General features: G+C 33.8%; 1 protein-coding gene across 4 annotated transcripts in view; it reads left to right on the forward strand.

The window, feature by feature from the left end:
- Positions 1 to 14,073, forward strand: part of MTF2 (metal response element binding transcription factor 2) — a 60,183-nt gene that overhangs the window by 37,170 nt on the left and 8,940 nt on the right. For all 4 annotated transcript variants that reach the window (XM_032247971.1, XM_032247969.1, XM_032247972.1 and 1 more), the window contains 6 exons: positions 18 to 166; positions 2,865 to 2,960; positions 3,919 to 3,987; positions 4,815 to 4,938; positions 11,446 to 11,513; positions 13,406 to 13,576. In XM_032247971.1, coding sequence (XP_032103862.1) covers positions 18 to 166; positions 2,865 to 2,960; positions 3,919 to 3,987; positions 4,815 to 4,938; positions 11,446 to 11,513; positions 13,406 to 13,576 — 677 coding nt within the window. The remainder of the gene's footprint in view (positions 1 to 17; positions 167 to 2,864; positions 2,961 to 3,918; positions 3,988 to 4,814; positions 4,939 to 11,445; positions 11,514 to 13,405; positions 13,577 to 14,073) is intronic.

The raw sequence follows: 14,073 nt of genomic DNA on the forward strand, positions 1-14,073 counted from the left end.
TTTTTCTTCTAATGCAGAGGGGTGGTGCGCTTAAAAAAGGACCAAATGCCAAAGCATTGCAAGTCATGAAGCAGACATTACCCTATAGTGTGGCAGACCTTGAATGGGATGCAGGTCATAAAACCAATGTCCAGCAGTGTTACTGCTATTGTGGAGGCCCTGGAGAGTAAGTAAATAGAATTATGTAATTCCCCTTAAGTAACTTTTATTTGCTTGCCTTAGCTATTTTTCTTGATTATGGTGTGTGAGTGATGGTGAATTGCAACTGCATGAACACATCAGTGAAGAAAACCAGGGGGAAAATCTATTATTTTCGTTAAAAAATAACTCTCAACTAGTTTTTGATCATATCCACACATTAAAAAATCTTATAAATCTTATATCCTGGAAACTTAAAGTGAATTATAAATATTATCATAAAGTTAGCTATTTGAAGGAAAACATTTAATGCAGGGGCCCAGTATCAGTAGTTTCATTGGTTGTCATATTTAATGTGATTGACCAGTTAGAAACTGTTATATTTAGTTATAATTTGAATGGGAGAGTAAGAGACAAGTTTTTTTTTTTTTAAATGTAAAAGCAACATGGAACTTTTTCACAGATTAGTGATTTCTTCTACATATTTTCATTTCTTTCTTTTTTAGAGTGATAGGGCACAGATTGTAGTGCAGTAACATGATCATAACTCACTACAGCATTGAACTTCTGGGATCAAATGATCCTCCTGCCTCAGCCTCCGAAGTAGCTAGGAGCGCAGACACGTGCCACCACACTTGGCTAATTTTAGAAAGTGTTTTTTTTGTAGAGACAGGTTTTTGCTATGTTGCCCAGGCTGTTCTAAAACTCCTGGCCTCAAGCAATCCTCCTACCTCAGCCTCCCAAAGCAGGATGGGATTACAGGCCTGAGCCACCATACCTGGCCTGGAGTAGCACTCTTATTTTTTTCCAGAACTTTTTCTTTGCATGTGCAACTTGGCCAGCTGTTTGGTGCAAGAGGCCTAGCTTTTGGGATATCTTGGCTTTTGACATACCTTCCTAATGTTTGATTTTTGTAACTCTGAACACTTAGAGGACATTGTGAATTTTTTTTTTTTTTTTTAAGAGAAAGGTTCTTGCACTGTTACCTAGGCTGGAGTGCAGTGGCGTGGTTATAGCTCATGGCAGCATTGAACTGGGCTCAAGCAATCCTCTCATCTCAGCCTCCTGAGGAGGTAGGACCACAGGCATGTACCACCACACCCAGCTTGTTTTTAAATTTTTTTGTGGAAATGGAATCTCTCTATTTGTCCATATTGGTCTCCAACTCCTGGCCTCAGGTGATTCTCCCACCTTGGCCTCCCAAAGTGCTGGAATTACAAGCATGAGTCACTGTGCCTGGCCTCCACTGTAAGATTATTAATTAGCCTAATTTCAATATTGTTGTGTCTCAGGGAGTAGGAAGCTTGAGGAGAGGGAGAGGGATGGAGAATGGCTGATTGGTAGTAGTCAGGAGACATACAACATTCAGTGATTAAGTTTGCCATCTTACATGGGCATGGTTTGTGGTGGCCCAAAATAATTATTGTAGTAACATCAAAGACCACCGATCACTATGAAAGATGTAATACTAGTAATAATCAAAAAGTTCGAAATATGGGAATTTCCAAAATGTGACACAGACATAGGTAAGCATATGTACCTGGAAAAATGGTGCTGATAGACTTAATCGAGGTAGACCCCTACTTGGTGACTTTTATTATTTTCAAATAAAGATAATCGTATCAAAACTACGCATACTAGCCAGGTGTGGTGGTGTGTGCCTGTATTTCCAGATACTTGGGAGCTGAAGTAGGAGGGTCACTTGATCCTTTGAGCCCTGAAGTCCAGCCTGATCTCAATGTAGCCCTATCTCTTAAAACAAACCCAAAATCCATGTACTAACTGAAAAGAGAGGATAATCTTTCTTAGATAAAGATTCAATTTTAGCATTTTTAGCTTTCTCAAGCAGATCTATAGACCATATATGAAATATAGCTAAATCGGTCAAAAGCCTTTATACCTGGTAGTCTTAGATTAGATTTATGATGTTAAGCAAGTTTATTAAATTGTTATATTGTTTTTATTATAGTTGACAGGAATAATAGAAACACAGTAAAGCTATAAAATGGAATGTTTATAACCTGAAAGCTGTCTAAGGCCATTTGATATTTGGGACAAGCAAGAGTACCCCTGAATCTGACCTCTCCTGGGGTTTAGAGAGTTGGTGTGAACAAAAGCCCAGAGGCTGGGCATGGTGGCTCACACATGTAATCCTACTACTTTGGAAGGCTGAGGCCAGAGGATCACCTGTGCCCAGGAATTGGAAACCAGCCTGGGCAACATAGAGGGACCCCAGTTCTGCTTAAAAAAATATATATACTAACTGAGCTTGGTGGTGCATGCCTGTGGTCCTGCCTACTTGGGAGGCTGAGGTGGGAGGGTTGCTTGATCTTGGGAGGTCGAGGCTGCATGAGCCATGGTGCACTCTAGCCTGGACAGCATAGCAATACCCTGCCTCTTAAACAAAATAAAACAAAAAAAAAACCACTTAGGCTTGTGTTTTAATAGAGCTCATTTAACTAGTGTAGGAGCCAGGCATTTTTAACTAAAGGTAGTAGTTGTATCTTTCAAGAGCTTATAAAATTTCATGAATCAAAGAGAGAAGAGAGATGAAATAGCTGATATTATAAGCCTTTTTGGAAAAGGAAATATTTACAGTAAGTAAAGTAGAAGTGTGATACTTTAATTAGAACAGCATTGTGGATTATGCCACTTTGTTGTTGTTTTTAAGAAATGAACCTTTCCTTAAAACATTTTAATGTTAACTTTTTTCTTTTTTTTAATAGCTGGTATTTAAAGATGCTACAGTGCTGCAAATGTAAGCAGTGGTTTCATGAGGCTTGTGTGCAATGCCTTCAAAAACCAATGCTGTTTGGAGACAGGTGAGAAGGGCATTTGAACTTTACTGGCTGATTTTTGTCTTTTTAATTGTGGTTATGTTTGCGACTTCAGATTTCTAAAGATAGTTTCAACAATGATTGGTAAAAGGGTTGTCTCAGAGGGAAAATAATTGAATGATATACTTAATATATACATAATTGATATGAATTTTAATGATAATGTAACGTATATACCTAATTGAGTGATATACTTAAAATATACATAATTTTTGTGCTTTTGGATTTTATTCCAGAAGGCTTTTAAGTATTGTCAGTAATTCCATTTGCTCCTGTTGACCCACAGTACTGTGATGTATTCTCATTGAGGTTCCTTTAAAGAACCTCAGAGGGCTGTTATTGCAGAGAAAAGACCACAGGCCTTGTTAAAGACACAACATATGTCTTAGAAATAAAGAATTTCTAAAAGCAGACTCAATGTACTTTCTATATTAGAAGAATGCAGAGTAGTGCAGTGAACTCCAGGAACAGAAAGCTGGACCACTAAATTAGACATCTGAAAACCTGGGTTTAAATCTTGGCTTATGCCACTTAATTTTCTTTCTGACCTTAGGGAATTCCACTTGTCTCTTTGGGCTTGTTTTATCAGGTTATTTTAAACATTGAATTAAATGATGTATATGGGGGCAACCATCATAGTTGCTGGCACACAAAAGCTATTAGTAAGCTATGAGTACATGTGAGTCTGTCTATAAACTTTGAAGGTCTCCAGTGGTTTAAAAAAAAAGATCTTTCTCTTCACATATGAACTATTTCATTATTTGTTGTTATTGGAAAAGAACTTTCCTCAATCACAGATAGCGGTAAAATTTAAATTATATTTCATTTTGATTATCAGTCTTTATATCAGCTGTAGGATATTCACTTGGTGAATATTAGCTATAATTTTTAAATAGTTTATCCCTGATTACTGAGTATAAAACTTTTTCTTTTTTTTTCTCAGATTTTATACGTTTATATGCTCTGTCTGCAGTTCTGGACCAGAATACCTCAAACGTCTACCATTACAGTGGTAATGTGGACCTTTCTGTTAGAAAAAAAAAAAAAGAAAAAAAAAAGCCATATTTTTAAACCTATAAGTTGAAACTTCCTGTATGCATTTTGTTGGCTTAAGTAAAAATGGGTTATTTATGTTTGGCTTTATTTCTTTTATTTATCCTCATGCCTGATACCATCTTCACTAAGTAATATCCACTTTTATTGCTAAATTAATAAGGCTGTTCAATGTTGAATGGCATGAATGTAACTTTCACACATCCTTTAGACCTTCACAATTTTTACTCATATTTCCAGTTCTTTTGAACCTTCAGAAGAGCATTCAGTAGAACAGAGATAGGTATAACAAATATGCTAATTTCTGCTTCAGTATAATTCTTGTGTGTTGGAAGTCTTATTAATTTTAGAGGTTTACTAATAAAATGCTTACAGTAAGTACTTACAAATCTTTGTTTTAGTTTACATATTTTAGGAATAGATAGGATATAACCCATGAATCAGATAGTTTGGTTAAGTATGGTATATTCTGTAGCTTGTATCCAGTAGTGAAAACACAAAAATCTTGATTCTAAGTTATATCTTTTTAAAGCCATATCCTCTTTAATGCATTTTAGGAAGTAATTCATATATCTTCTAGTTTATGGTTGCTATTTCAGGATAAGTGAATGTTTAGTCACTATTTTCTAGTTATTTTCATATGTAGTGATTTATAGTATTGTAAATATGACTATCCACCTATATATTTTATTTTACATTTTAATTATTGTTTTATTAAGAAACTGTGATTTCTTAACCATAACCAAAAACATTGTTTTTGTGTATTTGATTATTTTTGGATTCCAGGGTAGACATAGCACACCTATGCCTTTACAACCTAAGTGTTATTCATAAGAAGAAATACTTTGACTCTGAACTTGAGCTTATGACATACATTAATGAAAACTGGGATAGATTGCACCCTGGAGAGGTAGGTGGTCTGAGAACTACAGTGGCTACTTGATGTCTTTTTTGTTTTGTTTTATTTTTAAAAAACAACTTAGACACATGTATAAATCAGACAACTAAAGTAGAATTTTATTTTTAGTTCTGGGGACAAATAAGTTAGATATGGATATTAGAACCAGCCTTCTCATCCTCCTGTTTGTTTGTTGCCTATTGTCTATGGGAATTTGTAGAAGGAAGTATATTATTTGATTCTTCCGTTTTCTGAAGTGAAATTCATTGTAAAGATAGAAGGGAGGGAGAAATCTTTAGTATTGGATATCTTACTCATAGTTTAACGTCCTTTTCTTCTAAGTTTTCGATAAACTTAGAGATATAACCAGCATTCTTCCTTCCTCTCTTGTTGGTACTCCTTTATATATCTCTGACTTGTAGGAATGGTGGGATCTAATAATATTGTTAGAAAAATGAGTTGTAGAATGAAGCTGCCTGAGTAGAAGATTATCCCCTCTCATTCTGACATCTTATTTTGCTTCTCATTTATGAAATGTAACTACCTATCCTGGTTTACAGAGTCTTTTTTTAAAGGAATATAAAATTGATGTGTGCTCATTGAAGAAAATTCTGAAACTATCAAATAGCAGAAACAGAAAAGTAACTAGAATAAGCTTAAATAGTTAGGGACCTTATTTTTAGCATTTATTTAGAATTACTAAAATACATATTTTAACTACTTTAGGTTAAAACAAAAAAATTTGTTTTATAATATATGGAATTTGATAAATACATCTTGTGCATTTTTTTTTTTTTAGGTAAAAACTTTGCAAACTGATTTGAAGTTTAGGAAGAATTTCTTGATTTGTAGGTTTGAGACATGAAGGACATCCTATTTCATATAAAATAGGATATTCAGGGGCTTTTTGGGGAGTTATGGGATATCAGGGAGAACATAATGCATAATTTAGTTGGTAGTTTTAAATTAAATCTAGGATATTATTAAAATTCAATTTATATGTTTTGAATGTTAGATATTGGATTATCATACAAATTTTTGTTAAGTTTTCTGTTAAGTACTTTTTTTTTTTAGATGAAGTTTGAGAGAAAGTGAGTATTGTGAACATTTGATAACTTTTTTTTTTTTTGAGATAGAGTCTCTCTTTGTTGCCCATACCAGAGTGCAGTCGCATGATCTCAGCTCACCGCAACTTTCACGTCCCCAGGCTAAAGCCATTCTCCTGCTTCAGCCTCCTGAGTAGCTGGGATTATTATAGGCACCTGCCACCATGCCCGGCTAATTTTTGTATTTTTAGTAGAGATGGGGTTTCGCCATGTTGGCCAGGCTGGTCTTGAACTCCTGACCTTAAGTGATCCCCCCACCTTGGACTCCCAAAGTGCTGGGATTACAGGCGTGAGCCACCGTGCCTGGCCACATTTGGTAAATTCGAATAAACTGATTAGTAATCAAAAAGTAAGGCATAAGGGATTAGTAGTGACCATAGTGCTTTTTATAATCATCTTAATAATTAATGCTACATTTGTTTAAAAATTCTAGCTGTTCTTTTAGCACTTCATATGAAGATACATATGTATACCTGTTAGTACATTGTATCCATTACATGATGAAATTCTGCAGTAGTTACTTGATATAGATATTGAGTGTATGTATAATATAAAAACTCAAGTTGTGTTTATTTCAAATGCAGTCATTTTTAATTAAAATTTAAATTTTAGTGTTTAGATTTTATTTGAGAGGCTGGAATATAAGAAAATGAAAATTGCATTTAGTATATTTTTCAAGAAAAGAGTTCAGTTTATGAATTTCAGGTGTCTCAGCTCCAAATGAACTTCTGAAACATACTAGAAAAAATTCGCTTCAGCAGTAATATATATTTTTATTTCTGTAGCCTATGAGGTAATATCTTAGAAAAAAAGAAAAAGTTTTACTTTCCACATTTTGAGCCATCAAATTTATTAATAGAACAAGAGACTAATAATTTCTTATTGTTCTTTCTCTGAATGAAAATATTTATACTTCTTAGATTAGACGTCTCATTCCAGACTGTGGTTATTGACACATTGAAGTTAAGGTTTCTAATTTTCTGTATTTAATATTTTTAAACTGTAATTATAATTGGATTTTAGGGTGAGTTTTTAATAATGAAGAGATGATAACATTTATGCTGGTCTATAATGTTTATTCAGTGTTTTTCATTTAGTTTCAAATGTTTGTGATCAATACAAAGAACGTAATTAATGGGTCATTCCAAATTATTTGAATAGAAAATTTTTGAAAAACTGAAAATGAATTGCAAATTGAATTTTGTCACTAATCCAAATTTAAGTTAACAAAAGTTTCCTTTTGTTTATATGCTTGTTCCAAAGCTTATAAAATGCCATTAATTATTTTCAAAACAGGGGAAGTAGTATATGGTAAATATAATGTTTATATTTTATGATTGAGTACCCTGGAGTACTTGAGTAATTTTGAACATCAGTTCTTCATCTTTTTTTTTTTTTTTTTAAGAGACAGGGCCAGAGAGTCTCTCTCTCTCTCTCTCTTTCTCTCTCTCTCTCTCTCTTTTTTTTTTTTTTAAAGAGACTTACCCAGGCTGGAGTACAGTGGTACAGTCATACATAGCTCACTGAAGCCTTGAACTCCTGAGTTCAAGTGATCTTCCTACCTCAGCAATTCTTGTTATACCTAATAGAGAATATGTGATAAAAGCACCTGCTCTAGAAATTTCTCCTCAAAAATGAAGCAAAACACAACAAAGCTTGTGATTTTAGTTTATCTAAAATGTGGAGTTTCCTTCCTCTTGCCACCAGATCAAAGAAAAATATTTTGTGATGATATAAGAAGTTGAGAGTTTTTTATGATACTTTGCTTAGGAATACATATTGCATGACTAGGCAGTTACCCACATTTATTATTCCTGAACTTTGAATTATTATTAATTTTACATATGATGAGTCTAGCTGTTGGTATTTGTTATTTTGGAAACCTAGTAAATATATATTTACATTTGTAATTACCTGCTACAGTGGTGTATTCTGTTTTGTGTATTGTGTTTCTCCCCCGCACCCGCCTTTTTTTTTTTTTTAATAAAGGAAGCACTGTGACTTTTTTTTTTTTTAAAGTTTTTTTTTTTTTTTTTTGAAGAGCAGATTTAGGTTGTTCCTTCTACCAGACATGCATTGCCTCCCCATTGTCAACATCCCTCCACCATAGTGCTAGATTAGTTATAACTGATGAAGCTACATTAATATGTCATTATCCAAAGCTGTGACTTCTTTTAATAATAAAAAGAAGTTTCAAAAACATTACACTTTTGGAGATAGTATTCTTTCATACTGAAAAGGCAAACGTAACATTCGTGTATCATTTTTGTCTTAGTTGACTATTGTATAGTATTGTTATGAAGAGAAGCTAAAACTTTTGAGCCATTTTAGAAGATAATGATAGTATTATACTGTTTCCTTATGTAGTTTTTGTACTTCTTTTGGCTTGGTACTTATTATCATATAGATTGAGTGTAGCTGTTTGAGGAACTACTATATTTTAGATTATTTTCTTTGAGATGGTAAAAATACTTAGCATTTGAAACCACAATAAACTTTCTTAAGGTTTTTATGTAAAATGAAGTCTCATCTATTTTATCAGATTGCTTTGGGGAGTTTAAAGTGAGATATTAGTACTTTTTGTAATCTGCATATTGTCATTTGTCTTTGATTCTTAAAGTTATTTGACATCCTAGTTCTGTAATAACCCACTTTTCATGGTCTTAAATTTTAGAAACCCTGAGGTTGCTAGCAGAAGAATTTATTGAGTGCTACTTCACTTTTGAGGGAGGTAGGGAGAAAAACAAAGATGAAACTCAAGAAGTACTGTGGTAGAAAAGAAATTAGAGGAAAATATATCATAGAGGTGGAATACTGCTTATAAGTGGAAATTATAAGAAATCTGAACAACAATACTTTGGGGCTTTGAGTGTTATAATTAACATATAGTATGGAGGTTAACAACAAATTACCTAAGCTGTTGGCATACTTAAGCCCAGTTGGCTTGAAACTTAATATTGGTAATTGAAAGGAAGAGTTACACTATAAGTATTAGTGTGAGATTAGTATCTGGAGAGGGAGGAGCAAAAAAAAAATATTCTGTTGGAAATTTATATAATAAAACTCAAGGTCAGTTGGAAGGCATAGAATATGATGCTCTCCTAATGTAGATTATCTGATTTACACTATAATGGTTGTACTTTTAGTTTGCAAAACACTGAAAGGGGATGGTCTTTGGCACTTTTATGGTAGTTAAAATATGCAGTTCTATGCAAAGTAGTCATGGAGTGCTGAAGAAACTTAATGGATAAAATTTCTGATTAATCGTAAGGAGTAAATACCAAAAGAAAGTAGAGTGTGTTGTGATTGTCAAAAAGTAAAAATGTGGGTTTTAGAAATTAGGAAGTCATTTTGCTATTGACTCAGCAAAATTGTAGAGCATAGTTTTCATATATATGGTTTGTGAAGATTTAAAAGGCAATAAGGAAAATCTCTTATTAGAATAAATCATGTTAAATATCCTTGGTTTCTTTTTTTGATATGATTAGCAACACTGGTTTGTCAGTGGTTTTTTTGATAGGGTTAGCAAACACTGGTTTGGGCATGTTATAGTATAACTTGATTTCAGATAAGATATTAAAATGTGAACTGGTTAAAATAAAAACTAAATGGATTTGTAACTAATTGAAAAACAGTAGCAAAGTCAGTACTTTGGAAATATTCTTGAAGGAGACTAATGGAGGGCCATAGGGGTTCTGTCTTTGTCTTCAATTCTAGAAGGATGACAGAATCAAGAGAAAAGATCATCTGGAACATTGAGCTGAAAACAAGATCAATTAACAGCAGTTAATTGATCTTATAAAATTCTGCTTTAGCCATAAACACAAACAGTACATGGGTATGATAGGGGATACTCAATTTGATAGCAGTTCGTCTGATAAAATTTCACAGTTGGGGTGGGGAAGGGGGACCAGGAAGAAGACAGAGTCAGTTAAAAGCTTAATATGAAATAACCATTTGATATAGCTGTTAAAAATTTTAAGTTACTCTTATAGTTAGACATGAAAGTTGCATTCAGATGTTTGAAGAGCTGTCTTGTAAAGAGGAGTGGAAGAGCTCCAGGGAGGAAGGTTTTGCCCACCTATGGAATGGGCTTCTTTAGTCAGTACCTTATCAGCTTTTGTCAGCGGCAGTAATTAAGTCAAGGTTGAAGAAATATCTCTATTGTAGAAGACATTGCAATGTTAGTGGAAGGCTGAAATGGATCTAGGGTCTCATTCAAGCTTTAAAGTTGGATCCTATTACTCCTCCTTTAAAATAGAAATTCTCTATCATTGGGCTCTTCAGAAATTACAGTGAAAGGTTGGATATAGAGGAATGAGTACTTAACTCCTATTTCACATGTTTTTTAAGCACTCAGCATATTGGCACACAGTGGGCTCTCAGTGAATGGAGAATTAATGGACTTAACACTTGACTTCAGGTTCTAGTTCTCTGACCAACTAGATAGGTGAATTTTAGCAGTTTTAACCTTTACGTTTGTTAACTCGTGTAAAATAGAGTTGGAGTAGATGACTTACAAGTTGTTTTTTTTTTAGCTCCAGCATTCTATTTGGCAGATTTGTTTTTTTTTCTCACTTAAAAGCAGTTCTGAGGCTTGGGAGTTTCAACTGGTAAAGAACATATTGGCTGTAATTTTGAAAGTCAATTGTGATATTTTGGAAGCAGCATTTTTTTTTTAAGGTCTTCATAGCATTAATTCAGGATGGTCCTTTTAAAATTTAGATTTTTTTGCTAATGGGCCCTAGTCAAGAAGAGGCAGAAAGGTCTCTGAGTAAAAGCCCTATTGGAACAAAATGGCTTTTTTTCTAAAATTAAATATTTAGATTTTAAAATGTTTTGTTATGATGAAAAATTTCTGAGCCATTTAGAGCTGGCTAAAGTCTATAATTGTTAGGAAAATAAAATCTCTCAATTTTATAGTATTCTAAAAAATTATAGAGATTATTGGTTTATGCGAATATTAGAGATACTGGGAAATGACATGTTTCTTACTACTTTTTGTACTCCTTCCTATTTATATCTGTTAGGAACTTTTATAGTAAATATTAAAATCTAATATTGTATTTCCCCAGGTTACAGAATTTTTTTTAAAAAATTAATAACTAATACAATCCCATTTTTGTAGTGTTTTACAGTTTATAGTTTCTTCATAAACATATCATTGGATTAACATATGAACAAGTGATCAGTGTAGGATTTATACTTGCCTTTTTATAGATGAGAAAATAAGCCTTGAGAGGTTAAATGGCCATAGGTCATATGATTAGCCAGTGAGGACTTGGAATTAGAACTTAGATCTGACTACCAATCAGTACAGTTTTCCTCTGCATCACATTGCCTCTATCTAGCACCTGTATATTACTAATTGATGAAATTGTAGTGCGTTAAATTGTTTCTTGATACTTCACAGCTGGCAGACACACCAAAATCTGAAAGATATGAGCATGTTCTGGAGGCATTAAATGATTACAAGACCATGTAAGTTGATTTATTTTATGTATCCCTATGAGGGAGACATTTAGTAAGTATAAGGAATAATGGCATTGTTTAAGAATTTGGGATTGGTGTATAGAACAAGTACATACCATTTTAAACTTTTTAATGTCCTATTCTATTTTAGTTAGATTAAAGTAGTGATTCTTAAGGATTGGAGAAGGGAGAGTAATCCTTCTCCTGGGAATGGTAGGTGGGAGGCATATTAGTATCTTGGGGAGAATTTAGCTTGTTCCATTGAAAAAGCATATTCAATAATAACTTCCTTATATAATGTAATCTACTGAAAGTAAAATAAAATCTTGTTAGCTGATGGGAATATTGTTAGCTGGAGAGAATATTGTAAGGAATATGGGTTTTTAAAATGATTGAGATCTATGGTTATTAGTTACTGCCATTAGTTATAGAAAATATTTCTAGCTGAGTGGTCTAAGATAATTAAGTGCTATTATTTGATATGTTCTCATACAGATCTACAGATCTCTCCCCCATTATTTTTACTTTTTTTTAAACTCAGCACTATAACTAGGATTCCCTTCTTTTTAAAACAATATATTTACATTTCTTAGGAACATTTTTTAAATGCAACAAATTTTATAAATATATGTGTTGACTCCAGTAAAGTATTGAATTATGTTATAAAATTTTTGTTTGCAGTAAGTTGCTGTTTTGAATTTGACAGTATTTCCTCATTAAATAACGTAATTACTAGTGGCTAGATCTTCAGTCCAGCTCAAAAAGTCATGAGGTACCTGAACATTACTATGCAGGTAAAAATATTTCATGGGACAGTGAATTCTGAATTTCAACTTACGGTGCCAGAAATACCTCTGTTCCTGTTATGGTAGAAATGGGGGCTCCCCCTTCTCAAAACTGCCAAAACGTAGAACATTCTGGCTGGGCGCCATGGCCCATGCCTGTAATCCCAGCACTTTGGGAGGCCGAGGTGGGCAGATCACCTGAGGTTAGGAGTTTGAGACTATCCTGGCTAACATGGTGAAACCCTGTCTCTACTAAAAATAGGAAAATAGCCGGGCGTGGTCGTGTGTGTCTGTAGTCCCAGCTACTCAGGAGGCTGAAGCAGGAGAATCATTTGAACCTGGGAGGCAGAAGTTGCAGTGAACCTAGAATTGCGCCACTGCACTCCAGCCTGCGCGACAGAGCGAGACTATGTCTCAAAAAAAAAAAAAAAAAAAAAAAAAAATGGGTATAGAACATTCTAAACAATTGATGGAGGTTCTTGTGGCCAGGCAAGTTTTAGTAGAGCTGAGGTAAATGGAGGTGCTTGGGAATAAGGACCATAAAGACTTAAAAGAAAGGTCTAAGGAGCTTATTTTTCAGAGGCCCAAGTCCACAATGCACTAACATAACCCTTTGCCTGGGTTTATTTCCATTTCTGGATCTGGCACTCCAGATGGGCCTCTAGGATTTACCTCCTACTTTCTTTTCCAATGCTATCACCTATTATTTCTGACTAAGGTTTCTCTCCTTATAAATCCGCTTTGAGATAGAATTCTTTTTTTTCCTAAACCCCCTTTGAGATATTTCTAACAGATGATACTAAATATGGGGAAGCATATTGGGACTAAAAATACACCATTCTTTGTTCTTTCTTCCTTTAAAAAGTTAGTTGCCATGTTTAAAGAGAAAATCGGACATGTGCTCTTTTCCTTTCCAGTCCTATCCCATTCTCCCCATCATATCCTACTGTAGACTGGCTCTGGAGCAGATAAGAATCAAGGAGAGAAAGGGGAAATGAATTTTTGTAGTATTGGGTGGGCTTTCAAGTATAAGGGCCTTATAAAGTTATAAGTTAGGGTCTACTGTGTGTATGTGTTCAGTTTTTAAAATTTTAGTTAATTTTTTTAAAAATTTAGGTTTATGTCTGGGAAAGAAATAAAGAAGAAGAAGCATTTGTTTGGGTTGCGAATTCGTGTTCCTCCTGTGCCACCAAATGTGGCTTTCAAAGCAGAGAAAGAACCTGAAGGAACATCTCATGAATTTAAAATTAAAGGCAGAAAGGCATCCAAACCTATATCTGATTCAAGGTAAAAGTTGATCTGTGGCTTAGTTTTTCTCTTTAGCTTATTTGTAACTAAAAATGTATGTTATTTAGTCTCCTTAGTATATTTGAAAATACAAGTGGCAGTTACTCTGAATTTTTTTTTTTTTTTTTTTTTTTTTTTGGTCTGTAATATCTTGCTTAGACAAGGTACAAAGAGTTGATGCCAGATGCTTGTTTGTTATGTTAGGTCTTTGGATTTCCAGGAATAGACTCTATTGATTTTTGTTAGCAAACAGCTTAAGTGCTAGCCTGTTTGTTCACTTTTCATTCATTCATTCATTTATTCATTCATTCATTCAGTACAGTTTTCAAGTGCCTTATTATCTAAGTGCTAGGGAGTACAATGACAAATTTTCCTTCTGCCCTGATGGGGTTTACATTCTGTTGGGGAACAAAGGTGATAAAACAAGTAAAATAATTATAGATTATGCTAGGATAGCATATTGTTTTAGACTTTACTATACATAGAGATGGGACCTT

The sequence above is a fragment of the Sapajus apella genome, unplaced genomic scaffold, assembly GCF_009761245.1.
Source record: "Sapajus apella isolate SASKATOON/1434 unplaced genomic scaffold, GSC_monkey_1.0 scaffold64, whole genome shotgun sequence".
Classification (NCBI taxonomy): Eukaryota; Metazoa; Chordata; class Mammalia; order Primates; family Cebidae; genus Sapajus; species Sapajus apella.